General features: G+C 45.0%; 1 protein-coding gene and 1 long non-coding RNA gene across 2 annotated transcripts in view; one reads left to right on the top strand and one right to left on the bottom strand.

The window, feature by feature from the left end:
• The window catches only part of epb41l2 (erythrocyte membrane protein band 4.1 like 2), a 46,629-nt gene extending 28,435 nt beyond the window's left edge, over positions 1-18,194 (top strand). Inside the window, 10 exon segments of the mRNA XM_084483940.1 lie at positions 364-440; positions 5,709-5,768; positions 7,152-7,331; positions 9,889-9,954; positions 10,394-11,029; positions 12,528-12,656; positions 12,857-12,955; positions 13,196-13,276; positions 14,056-14,170; positions 14,673-18,194. Coding sequence (XP_084340066.1) covers positions 364-440; positions 5,709-5,768; positions 7,152-7,331; positions 9,889-9,954; positions 10,394-11,029; positions 12,528-12,656; positions 12,857-12,955; positions 13,196-13,276; positions 14,056-14,160 — 1,433 coding nt within the window. The 3' untranslated portion in view covers positions 14,161-14,170; positions 14,673-18,194.
• Positions 18,195-18,633: 439 nt separating this feature from the next.
• On the bottom strand, positions 18,634-25,387 carry LOC311363952. Its single transcript, XR_014639091.1, has 4 exons — positions 25,249-25,387; positions 24,885-24,970; positions 24,083-24,258; positions 18,634-18,937 (listed from the first exon to the last, which is right to left on the bottom strand). It is a non-coding gene; the product is annotated as an uncharacterized lncRNA (long non-coding RNA).
• Positions 25,388-26,514: the final 1,127 nt, after the last annotated feature.

Here is a 26,514-nt window from a genome sequence, read left to right as displayed (position 1 = left end):
ATAACCATATAATTTAACCATATAATAGTTAATAGTTAAAGTTTTGAGCCGTCCAATTTTGAATAATATCCTTGCGTGTCTTTTTACAACCTTAATTGTTCTACATACCACCATTCTGGCACCCTATTAGATAGAAATGGGATGAACTTCACTGGCCGTAACCCAAAGACCACCTGATGTTTACTGTGGCATGACACTGACCCCTGGTGGAAGGATCCTGCTGTGCAGCTCTTTAAAGCTTGTGATTTGACAGTTACCTCCACTTGGCTCCACCTGTAGTGGATCAATACATTGATTTGTCTTCTGCATGATGACTAAGTGTTGTGTCTGTGTTGTGTTTCTTTTACGGTTCATCTCCTTCAGCACCTGTCATAAACATTACAGAGCCGGGCAGTGAGAATGGCCACGAGCCCCACCTAGAGCTGAACTCTGACTCAAAGGTGAGTATCTACAGTTGCACAGTTTAGGACACGGGCGAAGTGTGTGTGTGTGTGTGTGTGTGTGTGTGTGTGTGTGTGTGTGTGTGTGTGTGTGTGTGTGTGTGTGTGTGTGTGTGTGTGTGTGTGTGTGTGTGTGTGTGTGTGTGTGTGTGAGAGAGCGGGCATGACTTGGGGAGGAAGAGATAGACTAAGAATGTGGATGGATACAGTTGACCTCCTCCCTAGCTTATCTGGCACACAGAACCTGCCGTCGAAGACCTAACTACAAAAAAGTCTTGGATGCCATATTCTTCTTTTGTCAAGTAGTGCTGAGCCCAAGTAGTCAAATGTTCTGATATTCGTTTTTTAAGCAGGTATTCAAATCTCAAATCAGTATTTGAATGCTTCAGGTTTTTTTAATTGAAAAAATACAAATACGGAAAATACAAAAAAAAAAAGATTCTATTCATGGATCCTTCTTTTATTTATATATATATTTATACAATTTTTATTTTTTGGTATATTCATTCGGAAAACTTAAAATGTACTCCGGCCAGCCCTATTGTCAAGTATCTTGAGTTATTTCAGCAGATCAGGATAGATATCATGACTTCACTTTATGATCTTATGAACATGATTTGGAGTCCAACACTCACCGGTGAATAAGGAGGATTCAACCTCTATAATGTCCCACTTCCCTTACAGGCTCTTGATGCTAACCTAAACTTTGCTCCTACCAGGTTAACTACGTTGTAGTTAACCTTTTTAGCTAGTCCACCATTAGCTAGTCTCTCTGGGACCTTATCTAGAGCGGGTCATTGTAGAGCTGTTCAGCAGCTCCTAGCAGTCATTAGACTTTTAAACTATGACTCTGCTCATGGGCGTGCCTGTTTCCACTAGTTTATTTTAGTTAGTTTAGTTTAAACTGGTCTGATTCAGCTTCAGTTGGTGTCAATCTGTGATAACCGGCCACTATTGAACCATGACCCACCCTGTGTCATGAAATAGATGTCACAATGTCATGCTGTGACTCAACTGTGGTGCAACTTTCAACCCAGGATCCACCAAATATTATGTGCTGCGAATTCTCATTACCAAGTCCAAAAAGTTGGATTATTTATTATATTTTACATGGTAATGAGGTAAACTATGTATAATGTCCATCAAAACAGTATCCCCCTTATCAGTCTTCAAACCTACTAACAAAGTACAATGGAAACAGAGGATGAATCTAATATGCTTTTAGTGCTCTTTTACAAGGCGTTCAGTACCCCACCGCTGTGCACACCTCACTCCTCCCCCACTCCTCCCACCTACTCCCACCCGCACGGCAGAGCCTACTGCCACCTCCTTCTCTCCCACCCACCAGTGGCACCCCGTGTACCCTGTTCCACACTGCACCCCGACCTCCACAGACCTGCTCTGTGGCACCCTGCTCACCGTACTCCTCCTGCTGTTGTTTTAAAACCAGAGTGCCCTGTGTGTTTTTCACTGACTAACGTTGTGTATCTCCTCTTCTTTCCCTCTGTTTTCACCTTCACCACCACCACCTCCACCTCCCCCGCATGGTCGCATTTATTTTGAATTTGCAAAACACTGTACACATTTTGGCCTCATTTACATGGTGCACTTCCCTCCCCTCCTTCTGTGTGTGTGTGTGTGTGTGTGTGTGTGTGTGTGTGTGTGTGTGTGTGTGTGTGTGTGTGTGTGTGTGTGTGTGTGTGTGTGTGTGTGTGTGTGTGTGTGTGTGTGTGTGTGTGTGTGTGTGTGTGTGTCATGACTCAACTTCCCCCCCGTCTCTCCCTTTTCCTCCCGTTTCCTCTTTCCTCCCTTGTTCCACCCCTGCTTCTCTCTCTCTCTCTCGCTCGCGCGCGCTCCCTTCCTTCCTCCTTTGTTTCTCTCAGTCCATTTTCATGTTTCCGCCCTCCTTCTCCTCTTGCTCCTCGCTCTCCTCGCTCCCCCCTTCCCTCGACTCCATCTCCGAGTTTGAGAACGGCCTAACCGACATCTCGGAGGACGAGGGCGCGGCGGAGGATGCCGACGCCCTGCGGGCCCCCTGGGCGCTCCCCTTGAACGCTCTCGTCTCGTCCACCTTCCTGGACCTATGTCTCCCCGACGGGGACCGCCTCCCGCACAACCACCACCACTCTGTTATTTACCCGGTCCCCAGCCACTCCCACACACTCCACTCCCTCAGCCAAGAGGCTCTGAGGGAGGAGCTTACCGGTCAGGCAGCGGCCGTAGTGATCCCAGGGGCCGCTAGTGGGCAGGGCTGGTTCTCTCCCAGGGGCGTTGTTAAATACGTGTCCTTTGTCCTGTGTTTCATGTCCCTGCTGGGCAAGAACGTCAGCGTCGCCGTGCCGGCGGAGGCGTTCTCGAGCCTCAAAAAGAAAATGGGCATTTTGACAAGCACTTTGTCCAGGATGATAGCGAGTCGAGTAGGAAAATTGACCTCACTTTTCACCACAACCTCAAAATTCATCAGCCAAATCGCTAGCGTTGTGGGTGTGAGACTCGCGATCTCAATGCAGTTTCTGAAATGCCATCTGCCCACCAGGGTCCTCCGTCTGGTCTCTGCAGTACCCAGACACCCTCTTCTGTCAAACATACCCTCGCTCTCCTCCGGCACCTCCCTCTCCTGTCTCTCCTCCCTCTTCTCTCTTGCTGCTCTTCCCTCCATCACCGCCTTCTCCAGCCCTCCGCGGCTCTCCTCCTTCTCGTTGTCCCTCCTGTTTGCATCCCTGCGACGCTACCTCGCTAACCCCTCCCCGTACTTCCTGCCCTGCCTTCTGGTCGCCTTCCTATTGGTCGTCATGCTGACCGCGAGCCAGTCCCTGGGCTTGGCCCTGATTATAGCCACACCCCTGGGGCTGACCCTGTGCTTCCTGGAGAGCATGGCCGCCCGTCAGAGGAGGGCCGTGTTGCCAGTGTTCGGTGCAGACACGCCAAGGGGCCACAGCACTAGCAAGCGGTGCTCAAGCCCCACCCGCACCCCTCCCCGCATGAGATACCATGCACACCCAAACACGGAATGGACGCAGGAGATGTGTGACCCTGCAGCATAGATACACAAACCGACACACACCACCCCGTAACCCACCTTCACCTCCCCTTCTGTTTTGTGTGTGTGTGTGTGTGTGTGTGTGTGTGTGTGTGTGTGTGTGTGTGTGTGTGTGTGTGTGTGTGTGTGTGTGTGTGTGTGTGTGTGTGTGTGTGTGTGTGTGTGTGTGTGTGTGTTTTCTCCTTTTCTTTCTCCCTTTCCTTTCTTCCCCTCACCTCTTGACCTCCCCCTGCTTCTTACCTGCTTGTCCTGCTTGTAAATAATGAAGAGGCTGCATTATAGATAGATGAGCAGAGCTTTTAAACATGGAGACAGACGAGAGAAAAACATATTCAATTAAAATACCATAAGGTTTGATACCTGACTTTATATATAGTTATATTCTAATGTGTGTACATTGTTGTAAAGTAAATGTAGGTCAATATTGAGTTCTAACGTTTTAAACCTAACCTTTTATTCTTATATTGCACTTTGTAGATTTGCCAAGTTCGCTTTTGATGCTTGCGTATGCTGTTGACTATCGTGGCTGCAGAATTCAAAGCCTTTGCTATAAATAGATAAGCCTCTACGCCTCACTTAGAAAAAACAATAATATACTATAATAGACGTACCATATTCAGTAAGGCACCCTTTGAATTCCTGAAGTATCCAAAACATGCTGTGCATAGTTAAATAGTGTTTGATGCTTAAAGTCGATGCAGTTAATGGCACTACTGTTATATGTAGTAACAAAGACAAAAACAGTTCAGGGGATGGAAGCATAAATATCTGCTGTCAGAAGCGTTGGTGTAGGCACTAGGCAGTTTTATCTTGTAGCCAGTGTTATATTAATTCCACATCCTTGGACAGTAGTTATTTAATAGTTAAGTTAATTTGTGTTAAGATCACGCTTCGCCATCATTAATGTTCACATCACATGGCCAACAGTCAGAGTTCAAATGTCACCTGACCCGATCCCCACCAACGAGGCGGGAAACGTCATTTCCATTTCACCTTTTTTTTTTTTATTCATGACATTGTCTCTATATTGTCATGACCGCCTACGCCATGGCTACGGTCAAAGGACGAGGAGGCGGAGTCAAGCACGGGCCACCCCGAGGCCACGCCCACCCAGGTCTGTGGGGCCACGCCCCCTTCCTTGCCAAATAAATTTTCACGGCTGAAAAGGGTTTTCTTTTTTCTATGTATGAATACTGTTATGGTATAAATGATTGTGTTCAAGGATGTCTGGTATTTCACTGTATTATTTTAGCATGCTTGTAGTCCTGTGTTCCCATGCATGGTAGAGATAATCTGTAACTTTCTCTGATCACATGCCATCAGTTACAAGGACCTGGATAGCTGGCCCCTGCCCAGGTTCACAATCCCCCCCCCCTCCCCAATAGGATTACATGTTGGTCTGTCAATCATCTGTCCTGGGTCACTGGGTCGCTGGTTGTTATTACATCCATGTGTTTTGTTAAGAGGTCGAGATGGACAGCTTGTTAAAGACCCAATCTGACGCCATTCAATTTTAGTTAGCAAAGTTCCAAAAATTGATGTTTTACTACGAAGCGACATCGTATCTGTCACAGCCTGAGCGTCAAGTATGATTAGATTTGAATCCCAGATTGGGTCTTTAAGATGAGGGTTTAAAGTCGCACGGACGAATGGGTGACCTGACCTCAAGTCAACTATTCATTCCTGTGTTGGATTTTAGTTTTTACTTTTGGTTGTGTTTTTGTGGCTGCTGCTTCTGGGTGTGGGCGGATTCTCTTCTGGTGTTGGTCTCTTGATGTTTTCTTGTTGACAGGAACATGGGTACAAAGTGCTGCGTGTGTGTGTGTGTGTGTGTGTGTGTGTGTGTGTGTGTGTGTGTGTGTGTGTGTGTGTGTGTGTGTGTGTGTGTGTGTGTGTGTGTGTGTGTGTGTGTGTGTGTGTGTGTGTGTGTGTGGTTTATGTACCCATCTTCCTTCCTTCATCACAGCTCATTTCCTTTGGTCTCACCACATGCCTGCCTGGTGTTTTGAATGATATTTTTTGGGTGTACCACATATTTCACATATTGGTTTTGCCATTGTATGGGTTTTGTCATCCATTCCTAGATTTAATTTAAAGTCTTTGGACTGATCACATTTTGTATGTTATAGTCCTCATTATTTACAAATCTGCATATTACTTCACGTTTTTCATTTTATTTTTTATATTTTTCTCTCCATTGTATTTTGTGGTGTGTCTTTGCCTTCCAGAGTCCAATGAGAGTGCATGGGCAGAATATTTATGTGAGGCACAGTAATTTGATGTTGGAGGTTGGTACCGGTGAAGTCTGATTGTTTGAACATACAACCCGTATTGAATGAACTCTGGCGGCACCTACCTGTTACAATCAGAACTACAACCTTCTCTGTACTGTGCAGTACAGGTCTGCTGCCCTCTGGCACTCTCAGGCTCTGTGTGCATGCACGTGTGTTGTGTACTGTGTGCGTTTTCTGTGTGTGTGTGTGTGTGTGTGTGTGTGTGTGTGTGTCAGGGCTAGACTCAATTCACTTTCTGGTCAACTAGTTTCAACGAAACTCCTATTTCCACGCTATTGCATGGTTTGAAAAGGTAATCTGAATTGACACTAGCCCTCTCGTGCGCGTATGTGCGCGTATACCCTTGTGCAAAGGGCTGGACTGTTGCATGCTCCGTGCGCATGTTGAGTGCCGTTTTTTGCCACCATTTGACCGTGCCGTGTTTTACAGATTGGTGATTGGTTAATGGGGATTTGCTAGGGAGCTGCGTTTTAACCAAACTAACCCTGCCTCCCTAACCCATAAAAGGCCTCTTCCTGTTTTCTATCTGACTGTGATTGGCTGCCAGTTTGACTTGCAGTTTTATTAACCTTTTCTAAACAACAGCCCCCCCAGGAGAACATGGCACCAGATGTGACTTTAAGATACTAAAATATGTTCAGTTTCATTTGAAATACAGGTGCTTTTACTACCTAAACACTACATAAAAATATTAACACTACGAACGCCACATATACAGTCAATATTCTCAATACTGGTAAACAGTCATTGGATATACATCTTCATCACCGTATAAATAACATTCAAACAGCAGAGAGAGCGGATCAATAAAAGAAAAATATAGGAACAAAGTGACAAGATGAAGATGGCTGACCCCTCCTAGGGTCAGTGGTAGAGAAAGTCTGCTTAAAAATGATCTTAAGAAGAACTCACTGTTGGTTCCATGTTCTGTTGGGGGTCCCAGTTTTGCTCTGTTAAAAATAATAAACCAAAAATACGAAGAAGCCTGATCTCACTGCAGCACACAGACAAACACACACAAACACACACTAGCGCTAATGAACCCTGACTGCAGTGAGGTCTGGCGTCTGTCATCTCCTCCTCTTGATTGACAGACTGATGTACCTGTAACCTCCGTTGTCCCCCCTTCCCCATTTATGTCCCTCTTACCTTTTCTCTCATTTTATCCCTTGACCTATGACCCACCCTTCTCTGTCTCCCCATCATCTCCCCATCATCTCTCCTCATCCCTCACCCATGCCATCTCTCCCCTCCCCACCCCACCATCCATAATACTTTGCCCATCCCACTTATAAACATCCCACCTTGCCCCTGACTCACCCATCCCCTTCCCCCTCAACCCTTCCCCCCCCCCTTACCCCCTCCCTCCCCCACTAGGACCATGATAAGACCCAGGAGGATGTGCTGAGGCACCAGGCTAGCATTAGCCAGCTAAAGCGCTCCTTTATGGAGGCACCGCCCCCCTCACCTCCTCAACCCAACCAGTGGGAGAAACGCTTCAGCTCCTCCCCAGCCACCACGCTCCGTGTGCAGCACCACCCCCCGGAGCAACCAGCGGTAGGTCTTGATGTAGTTTGGCTGGTGCTCTCTGCCCTCACTGCGTGGAGACGGCCGGTCGACGACGTGGATGCCTGGGCTACACGACAGGGGGGAAAAGAGAAAATGTGGAATGTTATGAGTGTGTGTTGGCAAAGCAACGTATTTTGATTAGTTTACGTTTACGATTTATCTGTACAGCTGTCGTTATGTATTTTATCATCCATGTATCTATACATCTATCTAGTAATGTATCGATACATCTAATTGATGTATCGATACATCTATCTATCATTGAATCGACACATCTCTATCGTCGTATCTCTCTATCATCGTATCTTTACACCTCTCTGTGGAGCTACACTGTCTTTTGTTTCGTTCTTTCGTTCTCTTCGTTCCCTCAAGACATCTTTAATCCATCAGTGCCTCTGTGTGTACATCTAATTGTATCCAGCATGGATCTCTTATGAGTATGTTCCTATTTCATCAATACTGTCATGTCTCAGCCAGGGTGTCTCTTTTTATACCTGAGAGCTTTTCAATGACTCATGAAAGACCGTTGGTACTCTGACTCCTACTGGGGCCAATGCCTGTCTTTGAGGCTTTTAGTGAGAGTGAGGATTGATTGTTGTAGCAGCCAAAAGTATTTACAGTATCTACCGCCCCCATGGTGAACTGTGTTGTTCTGCCGATTGGACAAGCAATGGTCTGTTCATCAGTGGCTAAATGCTTTCATATTGGCTGTGTTTCACATTCTTTCACTTTCCTATTACAAAATAACGTATTTGTGCTGCTGACTGCTGCTTTATTTTGGCCCAGATCAAACAGTAGTTCCTCTCTTAGTCCAGATATGAAACCTAGAATCTTGGGAGTTGATGGAGATTTGGAGAATTTTTCAGATGAGGGAGAGATGGCAAATGGGAGCAATCTGCATGCCTGTTTTGGAGCTTTAATTGGAATTGAGCACAACTAATAATGTAATTTGGTCTAGGTGTGTGTGTGTGTGTGTGTGTGTGTGTGTGTGTGTGTGTGTGTGTGTGTGTGTGTGTGTGTGTGTGTGTGTGTGTGTGTGTGTGTGTGTGTGTGTGTGTGTGTGTGTGTGTGTGTGTGTGTGTTATTAACTCAATAATGCACTTATCAATACTTTCCTTTCTCACAAAGTGGATAGTTCTGTTTACTTGTATGACTGTGCTGTAACCGTGTGTCTCTCTCTGCATGTGTGTTGCTGTTCTAGAGCCTTGAAGAGGAGATAGCCTTCATTTTTTTCAATAGAGAGCCATGCTTTGGTCTTCACTATTCTGCTGTTGCGGCTGCTCGCAGTGCATCTAAGCCAACACTAGACGATGCTCTATCCTCTTATTTTACCACTACTACTATCCTTTCTGCTACCACTACTGCTACAGCTATGACTGCTTCTGTTATGACCACTAACGCCTCTACTACCGCTGCTACGGCTGAGTCTGCCTCCATCTTCAGTACTAACTCCACGCCACTAGGGGGAGCTCTCGTTACGTCACAGCGGTCTGCTGCTGAGGTGCCAGTAATGTCAGCACTAAGCATTTTGGGTCAATTTACATCTCATTCGACCTCATGATGCATAGTGTTTGGCTAAGCTTAGTGCCCATTTTGTCATTGGGTTGAATTGTATTTTAATGTAGAATAATTAAAAACGCCCCATGAATTGGTTTAATGGAACGTAAAATGACTCAAAGTCTTGAATAGCAATAATAATTGATAATGCTGTCAAACTTTTAGGCATGTTGAAGATAGCTTTCTGTTGCCTGCTATGAATGCTGGACCACTTGTACTTAATTTTCCATGCTGCTGGGAAAATGTGTTATTTGATACAATTGTGGATGCAATCTGACCCTTTAGAAAGCATTCTAACCAGTCAAGGATGCTTGTGAATGATTATCATCATCATTTATGTTTAATTATGAACGGTTGGGTAGTTGAGGATGATGCGAAAATATCTGCACTACACATTATTCAGACAATCTATTTTTGGCAAAGACTGTAGCCTCTGTAGGAGAACGTATGCGATCCATCACCCGCCCTGTACTGAAGCCAGTCAGCGCTGGCTGGTTGTTGGAACACTGTTGACAGTCCAAAGACATCCCATCCTAATGATGAGATCGAAAGAGTCTGCGCTGAACTGTCTAAATAACCCATAATCCTCTAATATCCTCCTCAGTGTATGTTTTCTGTGACCTTTACAGATAACATTTCTCAAATGTTATCTCCATGTGACTAATGGACCTCTGTTATGTTGCACTCTCCTTCCCTTTCTATTGTATAATTCTGCCTGCCTGCTGTTCAGAGTATGCACAATCTTGGTCAAGTTGTAAAGAAAAATGATCCAGCAACTTGTATTCCATTGCATATAGTGAACAGAATGTTGAAATTGTAACACGACAATTGGACATTTCGCTGTCGTCCAATTAGAGAGCCCAGTTCACTGGGCCGTGGTTGTTGGCCTAACCACAACCAGTGCTTGGATGTTGCGATGTGTTGCAAAGGACATTCTAGCTGACTGTTGTTTTTCGCGGTATTTACTTGTCGTTTTTTTGCTACACAGGCCAGTGTCCCAACAGAGGTTTCCGCAGCCGATAACAGCTTCCCTGATACCAAAGAGCCTGGAAAGGTGGCCCTAACCGCTTTTAACCTATTTTAATTCAGTCCCTTCCTCGCTGCCCTTTTCAATCCATACTCCATTGAACTTTCTTCACTTTTCAATTTAAATCCATACATTTTGTATCTGCTTCAACTGAATCTGGCCACATCTCTCTCCTGTTATTGTCCTTCATTCTAGCTGTTTCCATGGGCAGAATTGTCCACACTTTATCTTTCTTTGTCTTCCTTCGTTTCTTTCACTGTTGATAAATTTAAGTTAGTTGTTTTGTCTGATTGCTTTAAGGTTTATTTGTTTTGTTCTTTTTTAAGTTCTGTTGTCATGCGTTTGTTTTTTTTTTTCCTCTGTGTGTTGTGTTCTGGTGTGTGTCTTCATGTGTGCGCACACTTCTATGTGTGTGTGTGTGTGTGTGTGTGTGTGTCTCTGTGTGCGTGTGTGTGTGTATTTATAGACGGCCCAAGTTGAAATTGAAGAGACTCTTGTCATCCAGGAGGTTTCCAAGGAAACCAAGCCTGCTACGGTCACAGTGACTGTTAGCCCCTCCCCCGACGCACCAGAAGGTGTGGCTTTGCAGCCGGAGGTTGGGGAGCAGGAAGTGAAGGCCGTGGTGGAAGAGGCCTCGGACGTGGCCACCAAGGCCCGGCAAGAGAGCGTGTCGTCCGAGAGCGAGAGCGACGAGGAGGCAGAGTATCAGCCCAATCTGCCGTCGCCCATCTCTCACACGCTTATACCCGAGGAGAAGGAGGAGGAGGTAGAGGAGGTGGAGAGGGAGGAAAAGGGAGAGCAGGACAAGGGGGTAGAGCCCGCCCCCATTACCAAAGAGACTGCTCCCCATCCTGTCGAAGCCAGCCAATCCCCTCAGGATGTTGAGGAGAGGGAGAACGGGAACGAGGGAGAGAAAGGGGAGACAGATGACAGCACCGAAGATCCCATGATGACGCCAGACGAAGTCCCCAACGGCCACGCCCTCCCGGAGGAGGAAGCCTCCGGATTGGCTGCTTTGGCCGAGGAAGAGGAGGCTAAAGTAAACGGAGAGTCCCCGTTGGCAGACTCAGCGACCCGCCCCCAGGTTATTTGTTGCTCCGAGGTAATTGGTTCTTTGGGCCAATCGTGGCACTTCGCTGACCTTTTGGTCCCGCCTACCAACCCTAGACATGCCCAATGTCCCTGCATCCCGCAGACATCGACCCCTCCTGCTCAGTTACATCCCTCACCCCCGTCACCTGTCCCCTGTACAGTTCATAGCGCCCCAAGCTCTTGTCTTTATCTAGAGGAGGGGTGCTGCTTTGAGACATATTTACCATCCTGTACACCTAGTTCATATAGGGAATGGCTAAAATGTGGACACGCAGATTTGATAGCGCAAACATAGCCTTGAACCACCCCTGTCTGCTCAAGGCTGTAGCCATCAAAGCGACTCCCTCACAAGGCATAGAGATCAGAGGATCGCCCCTGTCCTGACGCCATCAGCCCCCCATAGTTGTGACTGTAGCGATAGCCCCCTGCTGTGTTGGTGGATATGACCATCGATCATCCACATAAACCCTTTGAGTTGACCATCTCATTTTTATGTGCATCTTCCCAGTCCGATCCCATAGCGTGCCGTGTTGCCATCTCCAGCTCCATTTCTACGTTTCATTCACATACGCAAACCTTTTGTTTTCATGTGTTGGGAGGGGAATGTGCTATGCGGCCTGTCATGCAGTTCAAATGCTTTTGAGTGCGTCAATGCTCTGCATGCGATACTCTTTCATCCTTACTGCGTGTGTGTGTGTGTGTGTGTGTGTCTGTCTGCATTCGCCCTCATTGAATCTTTGCCAGTGATGAGTCACTTGCCATTGGTGTCTTTAATTGGTCTCTATGGCAACAGCATGGTTAGAAAAACTCAAATGGAAAAATCTCACACTGCCAAACATTTCTGACTGAGGCACCGGTGTCTTGTTGTGAAAGTCACCCTGCGCACGCTATTTACATGGCCAGGCCGTTCAGTTTGCATGTTATTTGCGTGGGCGTGAGTCTAGGTCCGTGTCCGGTGTTTAGGCTCCTCCTACTGTGTGCTGTGATTTGCTTCCACACAGTGACTGCACAGGTGCATGTGTTTTCCTTAGCCGTATCCTGTGAGCTTTACACGCATCGTGGTTCTGTGTTTGGCATTGTGACGTGAGTGAGGCGCTCTTGCATGTTGCCGGGTTCACGTCGCAATGTTGTTTGTCTCACTGTGTCACTGTGTGTTGCGTGTGTCAGTGGAAGGTGCATGGGTTTGTTTTCCTGAATGCATGATTCGCAGGGGGGGGCTCTGAATACATGTGCATGATTCTGGCTGGGTGTAGTGCATGTATGCTGGCTGTGTCTGTGTTTTACCCCACTGGGGTCAAAAAGTGTTATTTGCTTTTAGGATACGCCCACGATGAAGTTCGTTTTGCGATCATTTCCTCATGGCTTTTCCGCTCTGTTGCGCTTGTTGTGTTGAAAGCAAATCTGAGCCCGTCTGTGTACGTGGGTGTCGTGCCACACCTCTCCTGCCTGTGTGCACTCGGGTGGCAGCCTAACCTCCCCCACCTGGCCTCTCCCCCCCCCCTCCGCAGCCTCCGGTGGTGAAGACCGAGATGGTGACCATATCCGACACCTTCGCCGCCCAGAAGACCCACATCACCACAAAGGAAGTGCCCATCGTGCACACGGAAACCAAGACCATCACCTACGAGGCAGCACAGGTGCACGACGCATGCACACGCATGCAAGCCCACACACACACGCACACGCTGTTGAGTCAGTCTGTAATGTTTTTGTAGCCAGACTGGTTGATTGCATTTTAATAGCGTTTGTGAAATGAGTTTTGTACGCCAATGAACCTTTCACCAATAGCTTTCATAGTGAACCGTTCTTCATTTGCCATTCTGTGTGTTATTTCCAGTTGGATAACAGCGCAGAGGGTGATCCTGGAGTTCTGATGACGGCTCAGACCATCACATCTGAATCTCTGTGTACCACCACGACCACGCACATCACCAAGGTCACACACACACACACACACACACACACACACACACACACACACACACACACACACACACACACACACACACACACACACACACACACACACACACACACACACACACACACACACAAATACAAATTAGTTTCCTCCATACACCCCTCAAGTTTTTTCTTTATTTATTATGTTGTCAGAGTTGCACATCTGTATTAGCTGAGCATGTTTATCATGTCCATGTGCACCATGTCTCCGCAGACGCTGAAGGGCGGCCTATCGGAGACGAGGATCGAGAAGCGCATCGTCATCACCGGGGACTCTGACATAGACCACGACCAGGTGAGCTGTTAGCCAGGATAGGAGTGGATGCCATAGCTGTCAATCATCATGGGATCATCGACAGCTCTCGCTCCGCCCATCAGCCCATCAAACCTGTTGCCCATCAGGCCCCTCCCCCTGCCTCTGGGCTTAATTAACCTCACCTTCACCACCACCCATCGTGCAGGAACCATTTTCCAGCACCATCAACTCCTTAACTACCATTTGATTGATTTTGAACACACTTCTCGTTCATCTGTCTGCTCTTCTAACATCCTGTAATGATTTAGAAGGAGCTTTCTTTTGTTTGCTGTACTTCACTGAGAGGGTTAACCGGAGGAGGGAGGTGTAAGCCTGTGTCGGTGAGGTCACGCTGACTGGCCCGCCTCTTCTTCCTGTTGTCTGGACCCACTCAGTAACCGTGTGGGCTCAACTTGACTGATCCAAATATCCTGTTTTTCACTGCAAAGTTGAAAAGTCATATTTGGATCAGAGGGTTGGCAATGTACCTTTTATTTCTTAGTTTGTGTTTTTCTCCCCCCCCCCCCGCCCCCACAAATGTGATGTCAGCCATTTTTGGAGCTATGTAGCATCCCATAGTTCTCAAAATGAAGTGGGGAAAAACACAAACATGTGACACTAAATCCAGCACACTGTTTTTTTTTGCGTTTAGCCTTGGTCTCATTTATTATTTCAGTTTTTAACTGCCATCATTCTCCCCCTTCCTTTCCCTCCACCCCATCACCCATTGCCTGCTCTGCTCGCTGCCTCCACCATGTGGTTGCCTCGTGGTACTGCAGGCTCTGGCCCAAGCCATTAAGGAGGCCAAAGAACAGCACCCTGACATGTCAGTCACCAGAGTGGTGGTTCATAAGGAAACTGAGCTGGCTGAGGAGGACGAGTGACTGAAGCCAGGTAACAAACAGAAACTAACAATTCCGTATTAAAGGAAACGCTCAGGGTTTTCGTTCTGGTTTCAACAGAAAATGGTTTGTGTTGAGAGGAATGGGACCTCATGCAAAAGGAGTTAACAGGAGGGAGAAGTTTTGGGTACTGAACTTTTTAATGACCCAAAAGTAACACTCCGAATACAGGTGTGCCTGTGTGTCACTCTTGCAACTAGGATTTAATGAGGTAAAAAAATTTAAATCTGCAACAGTCGCAGCAATTTCAGAGCCGAAAAATCCCGGGTTCAAAATCGTCCAAAAGTCTTTCTCCACAACGCATGTAGAAACCTCATTATTAGTGCAAAATCCTGATGGTTCACTCCATGTACTGGAGATGTACCTCCATGTACCTCTCTAGTTTCTGACCCTGGAGCTGCCTGGGCCCTCCTTCACCATATGACTCAGTTAACTCGTTGTTAACTGCAATCTTAACGGCTGTGTTCACTCTGACCCCTCTTCACCCACTGCAGAGCTGAAGGACCCCTGAAATGGGTTCCACGTTTAACCACCCTGTTCACCCCATGATAACCCAACCTTGACCCATTTGAAGAGGAGGAGGAGGAGGAGGGGGAGTGGCCAGAGGACGAGTAGCAAGGGCCATAAGAGAGGAGGAGGGGAGAAGGAGTCCTTTTTTGTGCGTCTTTGGTGCCTCAAAAGTCCCTCACTCCCAGACAAAAGTCGAAGAAAAAAAAATATCCTCACACTTTCTGAAGGAAAAAAAAGAACCACTTTGTTAGCTTAACATTTGTAGCGTGTTTTTATTTTCGATTATTTTTAATAGTGCTTTTTTTTCTCTCTTCAATTTGTATGCTTTTGCAAAAGAGGGAGAAAGTACACATGTCTGCCATGAATTGCTATGATAAATCCTTGAGGGAGAAACTGATACTATGTGTGATGGTAGTATTTCAACCAGTACCTGGAGAATCCCATGAACTGGTTACGCAGGACCAAACACACACAGAATAATGTACTTTCTTTTAGACCAATTACACCAAAGCAATCCGCATTGTGCAGTTATCAGCACATGGTATTAGTCGTATCCCTTCATTAAAAAAAAAAAATTAGCAAACAGAACAAAATATCCCTCCCATATTACATCTCCGGCTCTCTCTCGTTACAGTGGAGTTAGACACTAAAACATGGATTGAAATAGTCTTTGTAGGGAGATGGCTAATTCTGCAGGAGGAATGGGAGACCGGTCCTGGCCCGTTATATCTAGGATCCAAGTGTTTTCGTCATGTTCCAGTTTGCCAGGCATTTGTGTCAAGGGAATGGTGGTGTCCATTTGGTTTGCATTAGTCATAAGCAGCCGCTATAGAAAGGGAGCGGTAATTGAAATATTCACCGTAACACCACTACCCCTCTTTGCTGTCACGTCATCCACATTCCTACGTCGGTGACTTGTGCTGAAAGCCAGTTTGTTTTTAAATGTATCTTTCTTTTTTATTACAATATGAGATGTTATAAAAACCTGTTTACTATGGAAATTATTTTAACGACCGTTCTACACCAGCCAATCTGAACTTGGTTTCAAAACGAAATTCATCCTTGGAACCCAAAAGGTGCATGACACAGTTAAGGGAGACACTTTTTTTTTTTACACACGTTTTCCGTCAGCAGGTCAAATATTGGTTAGATTGATTTCAAGGTAAATAAGTACATATTTATCAGTCATTATTGATAATTGGGAGTAGCACAACAATATTCAAATGATCTGGTTCTCGATCGCGTTACGAATCTTAGGCCTCCTACTTATTGTTCGGTTCAAACGTGTTTTTGTTGGACCGCGGGGAGAAGAGGTAGATGGCGTGTTGAGCGATTAATTCTGGTTCATCGATTGGTTCGGGGTCATCGTCGAGGTACCGCTTGATTGGTTGCAAGGCACATGTGCAGTTAAGCTGTTCTGCATCCTGGATAAATACTGGGCTGTCACACACACACACAGGCGTTGAGGTACGGTAGTGAAACGAAAAACGGGCATTGTTTATAATATGCATATTGCAGGCAACGGGACCAAATTATTGCAACAGCAAACGTAACTGGACTTGACAAAATATTTTTTCCTTGTGTGTGTTTATTGTATCTCTACAACATGGAGCCTGGTGTGGTGCGCTTGGCCCTCACTATAAACTATAAAAGTTGTAACCAAAAGCTCGGAAGGATCTTGGTTGAAGCGCATGTTAGGCCGTGGCGATGCAAGACTGTGTACTGATGAGAGAGACTAACTGGAAGACAAGACTAAGTGAACATGTGTCGGGATGTGTAGAGCTCCCATCTGGGCTAAACCTGGGATGTGAAGATTGATGTGCAGTCTGGAGGATTGAGGGAGTAAGTTGAGAGAATTACGATCGCATTCACCTCCCATATTTTGTAGCCTTTCTGAACGGTTCTGGTGCAAGTGTTGTGTTCACACAACAGGGGAATGTTGTGTTCTGTCAAACGTTGCCTGTGACTAGTGACACACTCCCGCATGGCACCGCAATTCAAAACAACTGTAAAAAGATCTGATTATAAGAACGATTGCCCAGAAGGACTGTTTGACATTGTCATTTTCAGCCCCAAAAATTACTTAAAAATCTATCAAAATCTATATTCTGGTGTTTACATGGACGACCATGAATCTAGTGTGGTGGATGTAAACAAGTTTTGCATCTGTTGCAGAACTCTGTGGTCTCTGTTGTCAAGCAAAACTTTATGCAGAGAAGTGAACAGATTTGGTGTGAACTTATCCAAATGTCTTGGTTTTCCATTAAATTTTTATTTTTTGGATTTTTTATTTGAGGCGATACATTTAGCCAGCTTCTATTGACCACCATACTCTTCCAATGCTACTCAAATACAGATTTAACTATCGAGATAATTCAATGAAGCTAACATGGTACTCTATTGGGAGACGCCGGTCTGAATACTACTATGCAGTTATATGACATTCCAGAGGGTGGGCCACCTGGTCGACCCTCTCAACAACAAACACACTTCCAAAAGCATCGGTTACTCAAACAATATTTAAATTTCAATGTAATTTTCTTTTTGTATTTTTTTCCTCTTATTTTATTGTCTTTTTTTCTGTGAATCTGTTGCTGCTGACAATTGGCCCTCGCTAGACTCTCTCTCTCTTTGATATCTCTTAATATATTTTAGAGTGATTTCATTTTCTTTCTTCTGTGTGTGTGGAAGGTTTAAAGAAAAGAAACACACAACTATGTATGAATCACATCATTTCCGCCACCTTACCGTCTTTCTGAGTCCTCCTCCAGGAGCATAGCTCAGTTTGACTGGATTCCCAGGGGCTTTGGTGCTGTATCTGGACGCAGAGCTCAGGATCCCTGTTCTCTGGAGGTTGGTCTTCCTAAATATATGTACTCACTTGTACTTGTGGATTAAAAAATATAACTTTTAGTGTTCGAGATACCACTGCTTTGATATTTGTTTTGTTTTAACCAAAAGCCCTAAAAATAACGTTTGACTAAATGATAAATTCAACCTCTGTTCATCTTGAGCAACCGATTAATGTCTTACCACGGAAACACTCATTACCACCATGAACATTGTGTTATTTATCAGTATTTATTCCTGGCTTCAAGAACAAAAGCAACCAGGATAGAAAACTTTTTTTCAAATGTTTCATTTTGTACACCCGCTAAATGTAATGAACCCATGGGTACAATTCATTTGTTGAATTATACCAGTATGATAGGTATATCACTTTTTAACCATGTTTTAACCTAACCTGTATAACTACATTAGTAAAGTATATTTTTTTGGAAGACCAAATCCATCCATCAGTTAACAGTGTGACCGGTTTTGGGCCAATGAGCACCAGAGCTTCTTTATAAGAGCCCCGCCCTCGATTCTCTCTTAGCCAACCAATGACCACCAATAGTTTCACTTATGAGCAGCTTGATATTAAAATGTGTCGTGCACATCCCTTCACAGCCACCCCTGTCTTGTGTAACACTGTTTAAATAAAGGATTGTTATACTCTGAAGAAAGTGTTTTCATCTATTTGTTTTTCATCACACCTCATTATGTCATTCTTCTTTCTGTCAATAAGGCCCCTTTTTAGTGTTATAAAAATGGCTAAATATATTTTTAAAATGGTCCCTTCTACATAATTTTAACACATCAGTAGGCGTACCACCTTAAACAAAACGGAACAGTGGCTAACACAATTATCACCATTCAATCATTAAATGGTGACTGATGTAAGGAGCTAGAGGTAGGAGGTTGATAGGGTTTATTTAATTTAATATTAAAACATTGCTACTTGCATCCCAAAGGTGCATTCCAGTCCTGTAGGCTACAGCATTTAATTTGCCATTTCCCTGTGCCACAAAAACAGCTCCAAAGCCGACTAGTCCAGTTAGAACTCCACAGCAATGACCTTCTGAAAACTAGCAGAGCAAGGAAAAAATTACAGGGACCACAATGGAAATAAGCCTTCGAGCTTTATTGTGTCATCCCTGACTATTTATGTTTTGTAATGTATGACACAGAGTGCTGTTCATATTTTATATCAAAAATTGTCAAATAAAAATCAATCAATCAATCAATCAATCAAAACTATAAGAAAAGCCGATTCGTTAGTTTGGGTCTTTCTGTGCGTTCTTCTGTGATTCCCTTCTTCACTTGGTCGCGTAGTGCGACCCGACGCTCTTCCGTCTGGGGGGCGCAGTGTCGTGAGGTGGCCTGTAGATGGCGCCCCCGTCCCGCAGAAACACTGACAGCTCGTCCGCTGGAGAAGAAGGAAAAGAGAGGGGCGCCGCGTATGGGTAAATAAATACGAGTGACGAAAGTAATTGCTTTCTTAAAAACCGTATCGATTTATTTAAATCCAACCACAAGTTCTTTGCTATTATTGCAGATAATGATGACTCGAGGGATGACTTGAAAGAGGGAAATTGGTTTTGGGGGGGTTGCTCTGTACCTCAGCCAGAATCAGATGATGAGACGTCAGCATGTAAAGTGAAATGTCTGTAGGTAATCCAAGGGACAACCCACACGAATCACAACACGTACGCCTACAGCTCCAGGATTAGAATAAACATGGCTATTTAAATCCGTCGGAGGGGGTGGTAAATGGAAGTAATATATGCCTATATTTAATATGACGCAGCCTTCCTGTTATCCTTTTAACACATTTTTCAACAGTGGAACTTTAAACATTTAAAGTCTGAACTTTTGGTCTGGCACAACGTTTCTACTAGTGGTGGATTTCATGATTCGTTTGAATGAATCAGTTCGCGTCGGTCAGTTCACTAAGAAGCGTCCTTCGTTCGTTCGTTCATTCGTTCGTTCGTTCGCATTTCCGGTAGCGGTGAATCATGATTCTCAGTCACTGGCTGTTTCTGAAATGCTATACTACATACTACATACTGCATACTGACACAGTATATACTGTGCACTACATACTACTCCCCGCCCTAGTATGCAGTATAGTATGCAAGTATGACAAGTATCATGCAGTGTACTACACAGTCACATGACCAAGAAATTCGGTTATAAATATAAACGGTTGAGCCATTTGTTCTGTTAACAATGAAAAACACACGATTACAAAAACATACGAAAGCTTATCACATCAAAATAAACAACTAATTACAACTAATTATACATTTATACATTTATGTATTTGTATTTGTATTCGCCGCTCGCATTGTCCGCCATTATTTTAAATGTTCAGCGGTGCCGCGTTGCATTATGGGATACAGTATCCGACGTAGTGAGCTCTGGATGTATACTAGAATTTTTTGACAGATTAGTACATCATCCGGGTAACTGTCGCATACTGCAAAAAAACATTTTTCGCGTACTGCATACTACTTACTACTTTTACGTCACGATCAGTATACGAGCAGTATGTAGTATGCCATTTCAGAAACGGCCACTGAGTCGGTCAGACTCGGCTCCTCCCTCGTTCTCGTTCAAACGAATCGCGAATGCACGTTCTCAGCCGAGTCGGTCAGACTCAGCTCCTCCCTCGTTCTCATTCTCAAACGAATCACGATCGTGCGATGGTGCAAACGGTCATCAATCAACACAACATTAACTAAGTTCCTTTTGGCTGAGGAGTGCTTCATGTTCGGAATCGGGATGTTGCCTGGCTGACTCTCGTGACTTCTCAGTCCTTCACCGCTAAACACAGTCAGTGAACGAACGGTGACTCACGAGTCAGCACGACTCAGCGACTAGTGGGTGGAGCTGGGAGTCGAGTCTCGGAGAACGAACAAGACGAATGACGATGAACGAGAGCGGCGAATCAGGTCCGTTCGTTCGTTCGTTCTAACAGATTCGTTCACGAACGAGCCACCACTAGTTTCTACCATCTCTAAAGAGACAATTTATTTTGTGAGTCTAATTTTCCCATTCCGAGTAACACATAATGGTGAAAACAAAGTTGACCTTTTGTTGTAGATGTTATACTAAGGTACGAGGGGATGTGATATCAATTGATAGGGGATGTGTCGTTTACTTACTATTTATTTTGAATTACAATTGTTTATATACAGTTGTTGACAAACTTTAAATTCCTGCCTGTGGGGTATTCCAAGAACGGAGGTTTAACAAACACAGAGTTAACGCTGAACTCTAGGTTGATTGACCCTGTGCCGACTAACCCAGAGCTGTCGGTTCCACCGCACCGGTTATGAATTAGTTCAATCAACACAGGGTTGGTTAACGATAGTTATGATATTATAACTCTAGTTCTATGATTGTAGGCGTAGCCGTCTAGGCTTCGCCTTATGGGCTTGTCCCCGTGCGCATGAGCGCGCGCACTGAAAATTTCAACTATGCACCAATCAACGCAGGCCCTGCCCATATTTCCCACGGCACCGTGTATATAAGGCGGCGCACACCGCCGTTCGTCCTCAGCAGCAGCATATGGAGAGTTATAATAGAGTTATAATATCATAACTATCGTTCTATTTCATGTAGGCTACGCCTTATGGGCTAAGGCGAAGCTGCGAGCGGAGCCCGAACAATGTACTCCTGCTGGACCCCAGTCAAGAGACCTAAGTCACAGGGTACATAAGACTCAAAAAAGCAGAGGATATGCAAAACACAACCGCTTAATAAAGAACCAATTCCTCTTAGGATCACGCAAGGCGATGACTAAGAGAAAAAAGTGAGTCTGTAAGAACTCAGTTTCAATCCGTGTTTCATGTAGAATCCATGAAAAAAAGGAAAGAAAACCAGAGTAATACGGTCTCTATTAGGTCCGCCACCGTCGGGGGCAGAGCTATGGAGAAACTCGCTAACTTGCGATCCAATAAGGGACCTCCTTCATCCATTTGAAAAAACGGCGGGAGGAATTGGCCTTGGTTTCTGCCAAGCGGGCCGGCGAGTTGACCGCTCTGTCTGTCAGCCCGAGCTGCTTGATCCCAATGCCGTCTCCACACACTTTGAGAAGGTGCGCGGGGCCAGGGAGTAGCCGAACGGCAGGCACTGGTACTTGTACGCCACACCCATAAAGGCAAAGCGGAGAAACCTCCTGTGCGCCTGTCGAACAGGGACGTGGAAGTAAGCATCCTTGAGATCCAGGGATGTGAACCAATCGCCCTCTCTCACACATCGGAGCAGTGCTCTGACAGTGAGCATTTTGAATTTTCTCACGGCAACAGAATTGTTGAACACGCGAAGATCCAGAATTGGTCTCTTCTCCCCTGACTTCTTGGAAACCAAAAAGTAGCGGGAGTAAAACCCTAGGTGTGACTCGGGGGGGGGGGGGGGGGGGGAACTGTAGCGATGGCCCCCTTCTCCAAGAGGCGGGCCACCTCCACGGCCAGAGCCAGAACGGCGGTGTGCGCCGCCTTATATATACGGTGCCATGGGAAATGTGGGCGGGGACCATGTTGATTGGTGCATAGTTTAAATTTTCAGTGCGCGCGCTCACGCGCACGGGGACAAGCCCATAAGGCGAAGCATAGGCGGCGTAGCCTACATGAAATAGAACACAGGGTTGTGCGCGTTCACGGCAAAACTATAAAGACGTGATGTATGGATCATGGAAATCCTGATCAAAATGGCGAAATGGGCCGCATATTTTACCGATCTCAAGCAGAAACTCAAAGTGGACATGATATTGCTATTCAAGGTACTAATTATATTATTTTTCCTCCCTCAGCAACTAAAGAATAAAAATGATGGAAGAAAAGTGTTTGGTGTTTTGTTTTTTTAATTGAAATGATTTCTGCAAATGTGGTCTCGTATCCTTTATCCAGCCCTTACAACCATTTGCGGAATGTGTTCCTCTTTGAGGAACGGGTCAAATGGGGGAAGCATCTCTTTGCACAGACAATTACTTTGCGCAACAATTACATTGCATGCCCGTTCCGGACAAACTCTTAGTCCACATAGGCATTAGAATCTGGACTTCAATATCCCGAATGTATTTTCAATCTTAACGCGGGTTCTGCTGTGTGCCAGGTTAAATGTTGTCTGTGGTCCAGGAGCGGGGTTAGGGTACTACAGGGTGATGAGCGACGGGAGGCATGGATTCCCTCTATCTCTTGGAGATACCCATCGACTTGCCCTGCGATCAAATACAAACTTTGAGCTATCTTGCACAAGCACAACAATTATATGAGGTCTATGATATGTTCATAATGCAACGCACCCTGTTGAAATGTATTGCTCAAATTGGATTCACGATACATCCTGGCATCGTGGACCGAACCAGGCCATTTTGCCTCTACATTCGTGATCATGTGGGAAGCATTACATATCATAATGATTAAAAAAAAAAAAATCAAGATCGACAGCGATTAACAAACCATCATGGAGATATTGGAAATAGCCAATATAGGCTGCGTATACCTACCTGAACATTTATACTGTGATAGCCTTTCCTGTTATCATACATACAACATAATCAGCCTAATTTATAGATGGGGCCGTAGTGGGCACTTGGGCGCCATTAATGCACCCAATTACATTTGTAAATCCTGAAATATAACACCCAGATGAAAAGTCAACAAGTCGGTGCCATTTGGTAACACTTAAAGTAGATAATGCTGACCTGCAAGTTGGTGAAACTCCATTTTAATGCGAAGTTACGCAACAACCGCTTCAGCGCAAGACAGACTTTACGCACTGAGCGGCAGACGGTAGCTTTGCCTATGTGCTCAGCATCTCCTACACTGTACAAAAAGCTACCCGTCGCAAAAAAACGGAAAGCTATGCAAATTGTTTGTAGTGAACTGAGGGCAGATCCACGATTGCTAACATTTGCAATGTAGGGTGGGAGAAGGTTATTTAAATATATCAAAGAATCACGTGAAAAACGATATCTCTCCAGCAAAAAGTCATCCGGAAAGGACAATATGTCGAGCCGTGTAATCTCTCTCTGAGAATTGCACGAATTATTTGCGCTCCGATATCAACAGGCATCTCGTCAAAAGGGCATGCCATTGTGAACACATAAACACGGGTTTAAATACCCTGAGCAAAAACCGGGTTATCTTCCAAACTTAACCTGCGCAAAACCTGCTCCGACCAGGTTTGATTGAGAGCATACGTATGTTTCTATAGCAACTTACATACCGTGTTCATTTTGGAACGGAAAACCTAGGGTTGCCGCTAACCCTGGGTTAACTTACCATAGCTGGGTAGGTGATAAAACCGGCTTTGTGGAATATCCCACTGGACTGGGATGTAACTTATTATTGCTGCTATAGATGATCTTGACTATTGTTTATTCTGTTAATCACATTTGCTTGAAATGTGTTCATTCGGTGCTGTACCAAAGATGGCCCCTAGGAGGACGTTAATGTTTTCTAACTTTAACTTCTCACACAGGATCATCATGTCATCTCAAAGGAATGGTTTCAAAGTCGGGGAAAGCGTGAACAACATGGGTAGAACCTGACAACATGCCTACCTTGTCCTAGTCTCCACCAAATGTAGACTATCAATTGACACAGTAGCAGGCAGACAGACACAAACAGCACCAGGCCTAGCAGAGCGAAGGGCAGAAAGCTTTCAGTCTGGTTGACTGTTTGTCTGAGCAGTAGGGTCAGATCGACCTGTGGACCACTCAGCACCCCCATGCTTTGCCTGACGAGAAAGTAAACAAAAGAGCAGTGATTTAGTAGGAGTGAGCGGGAGAGAGATTGATGTATCAAACCCTCATCCTCATCCTCATCCTCATCCGCTTATCCGGGGTCGGGTCGCGGGGGCAGCACAGATATCCTTTCCTGTTTTAGAGGACTTAATATACTAGATGAGCAGGTAAACATGCTAGTAAAAAATACGTGTCAGTTTGAATTCTTTAAAAATAGTGAAAAACATGAAAGAATAGAGGATGAAAAAGCAGGAGAGATCATTAATGGTCGTGGAGAGACGAGATGGATGAGAGTCAGAGGAAGTGCGAGAGAGGATGTTGAAAAGGACAAGACCAGAGAGTGTTTTGATGTTATTTGTTAAGCAAAAATGTGATGAAAGAGAGTAAAAAGTCCCCCCCCAAACTTTAGAGGGTTAAGAGGGCCGAGACTAATGCTTGGACGGAAATACAATTCTAAAAGTGTACTCCTAATAGCTTGTTTCGGCTTGCTACAGCTAAAAGCAAAAAGAATGTGCTAACTGGAAACATGGAAAATGACTGGACAAAAAGGCCCTGAAAGCTACAATATTTCCTGCGGGTTGTCAGGGGGACAACAGATTTAAAAGGAATGTCAACTTACCTTCTAACACTGTTCAGTTTGTAGGTTATCAACGGTGAGCCTGTATTGCAGATGGTGCACAAATTTCCTCGGTTGACTTCATCTGCCTTTGAAACGATGCAATCATTCACTCTCTGATTTGAATTCACTCAGGATTTCAATGTGAGGTTACTGACCGTGACCGCAAGCACATGAGAGCTCAATCTACTTTAGGGGTTACGTTCTAATCAACTGTGGAAGGTAGCATTCACCTTCCATTCCCCCCCCGTGAAAGTCCAACAGGTTGAGCTTCAGTGCTCGGGGCGGCCCGATTCAGCCACCAAAAAACACAAATAGTAATTAACATCCATGGAACACTGGAGGGTAAAAAGTAAGACCGTTTTACCTTTTGCTTTGAATCCAGGATCTAGTGTTCAGCCCCTGTGTCTTTCTGGGGCGTAATCAGGAAAGTGTCTCTTTGTTTTCACTGGCTAAGTTGTCTCTCTGTGGTTTCTCACTGGTAGAAACACAACGGTGGCTGTGGCTGGGCGATTGAAATGACCTTTGTTCCCTTACAACAGTTCAACCTTGTGATTACTAAGAAGATTAACACACACACACACACACACTGTTGCACTTATTGGGATTTTGTATGTGTGTGTTATGGCGCCAGGGTAGGCTGACATTAGTTGAACCTTAACACACACACACACACACATACATACATACATACATACACACACACCACTAACAAACGGCCACATGCACACACACACCTCTTTAACTGCCATTGAATATGTATTATACACCCATGCACTTTGTTATTATGTATCTCTGTCATTTTCAACCCATCTCTTCAGCATTGTAAATGCATATGTAACCTTTTAGTGTCGCCAACTGTTTATCTAGCCTGGCACCCCCACTCTCTATTTATCTCTCTCTCTTGCTCTCTCTCTCTGTCTTTATCGCTCTCTTCTCTCTTGCTCTATATCTTGCTCTATCTCTGTCTCTCTCCATTTCATCTTTCTTGCAGTTTGATAGTTGATGGGTCAACCACCACTCTAAACTTTGGGGACTTAAAGACTTCCACCACAGCATTAAATTCCTCCAAGTAAATAAAGTGAAAACCACTTTGACATCTCTTTTATTAACCCTTTCCTGGGCTCCTCTCTGAACCTTGGTTTTTGGTTCCTTTGTTAAGATGTCTTTAGGTGAAAATATGTTGTAACCCAGAAACTGTGTGTTAAATTAACACCTATGTGTTGTATCGTCATACACATTCTCATCAATAACTGTTTCTGTATTAAAAGAGGCAATTTAAATATTTTCGCACTCCCCTGCAAGCCATGCCTGCATAATAATGGGGTTTTAAATTTGCACAGGAGCACTCTGTCTCCCCTGTGATTCCATTACTGTTATGATGCTGTTTTTTTCACAGAATATTTGTGATCAGCTGGCGGACATCGTCTGTGGTACTTTGTTATCCATGTGCTTCTTCCTCCAAAGCCAAGGGGCAGAAGTCATGTGCAGGAAAGGCCGGATCTGTTGCTAAGTAACTGGTCACTCCGAGCGCTCAACCACAGTCGTTAAAACACTGGCCGGCATGTCACCATGGCGATGCAGCGCGGGAACTTAACCACACGCAGCGGCAGATGAGTAAACTCAGGGCCGT

This window comes from Micromesistius poutassou (genome assembly GCF_964030765.1).
Source record: "Micromesistius poutassou genome assembly, chromosome: 19".
NCBI lineage: Eukaryota > Metazoa > Chordata > Actinopteri > Gadiformes > Gadidae > Micromesistius > Micromesistius poutassou.
The sequence above is the reverse complement of the archived record's forward strand: the minus strand, read 5'-3'. Positions and strand labels throughout refer to the sequence as shown.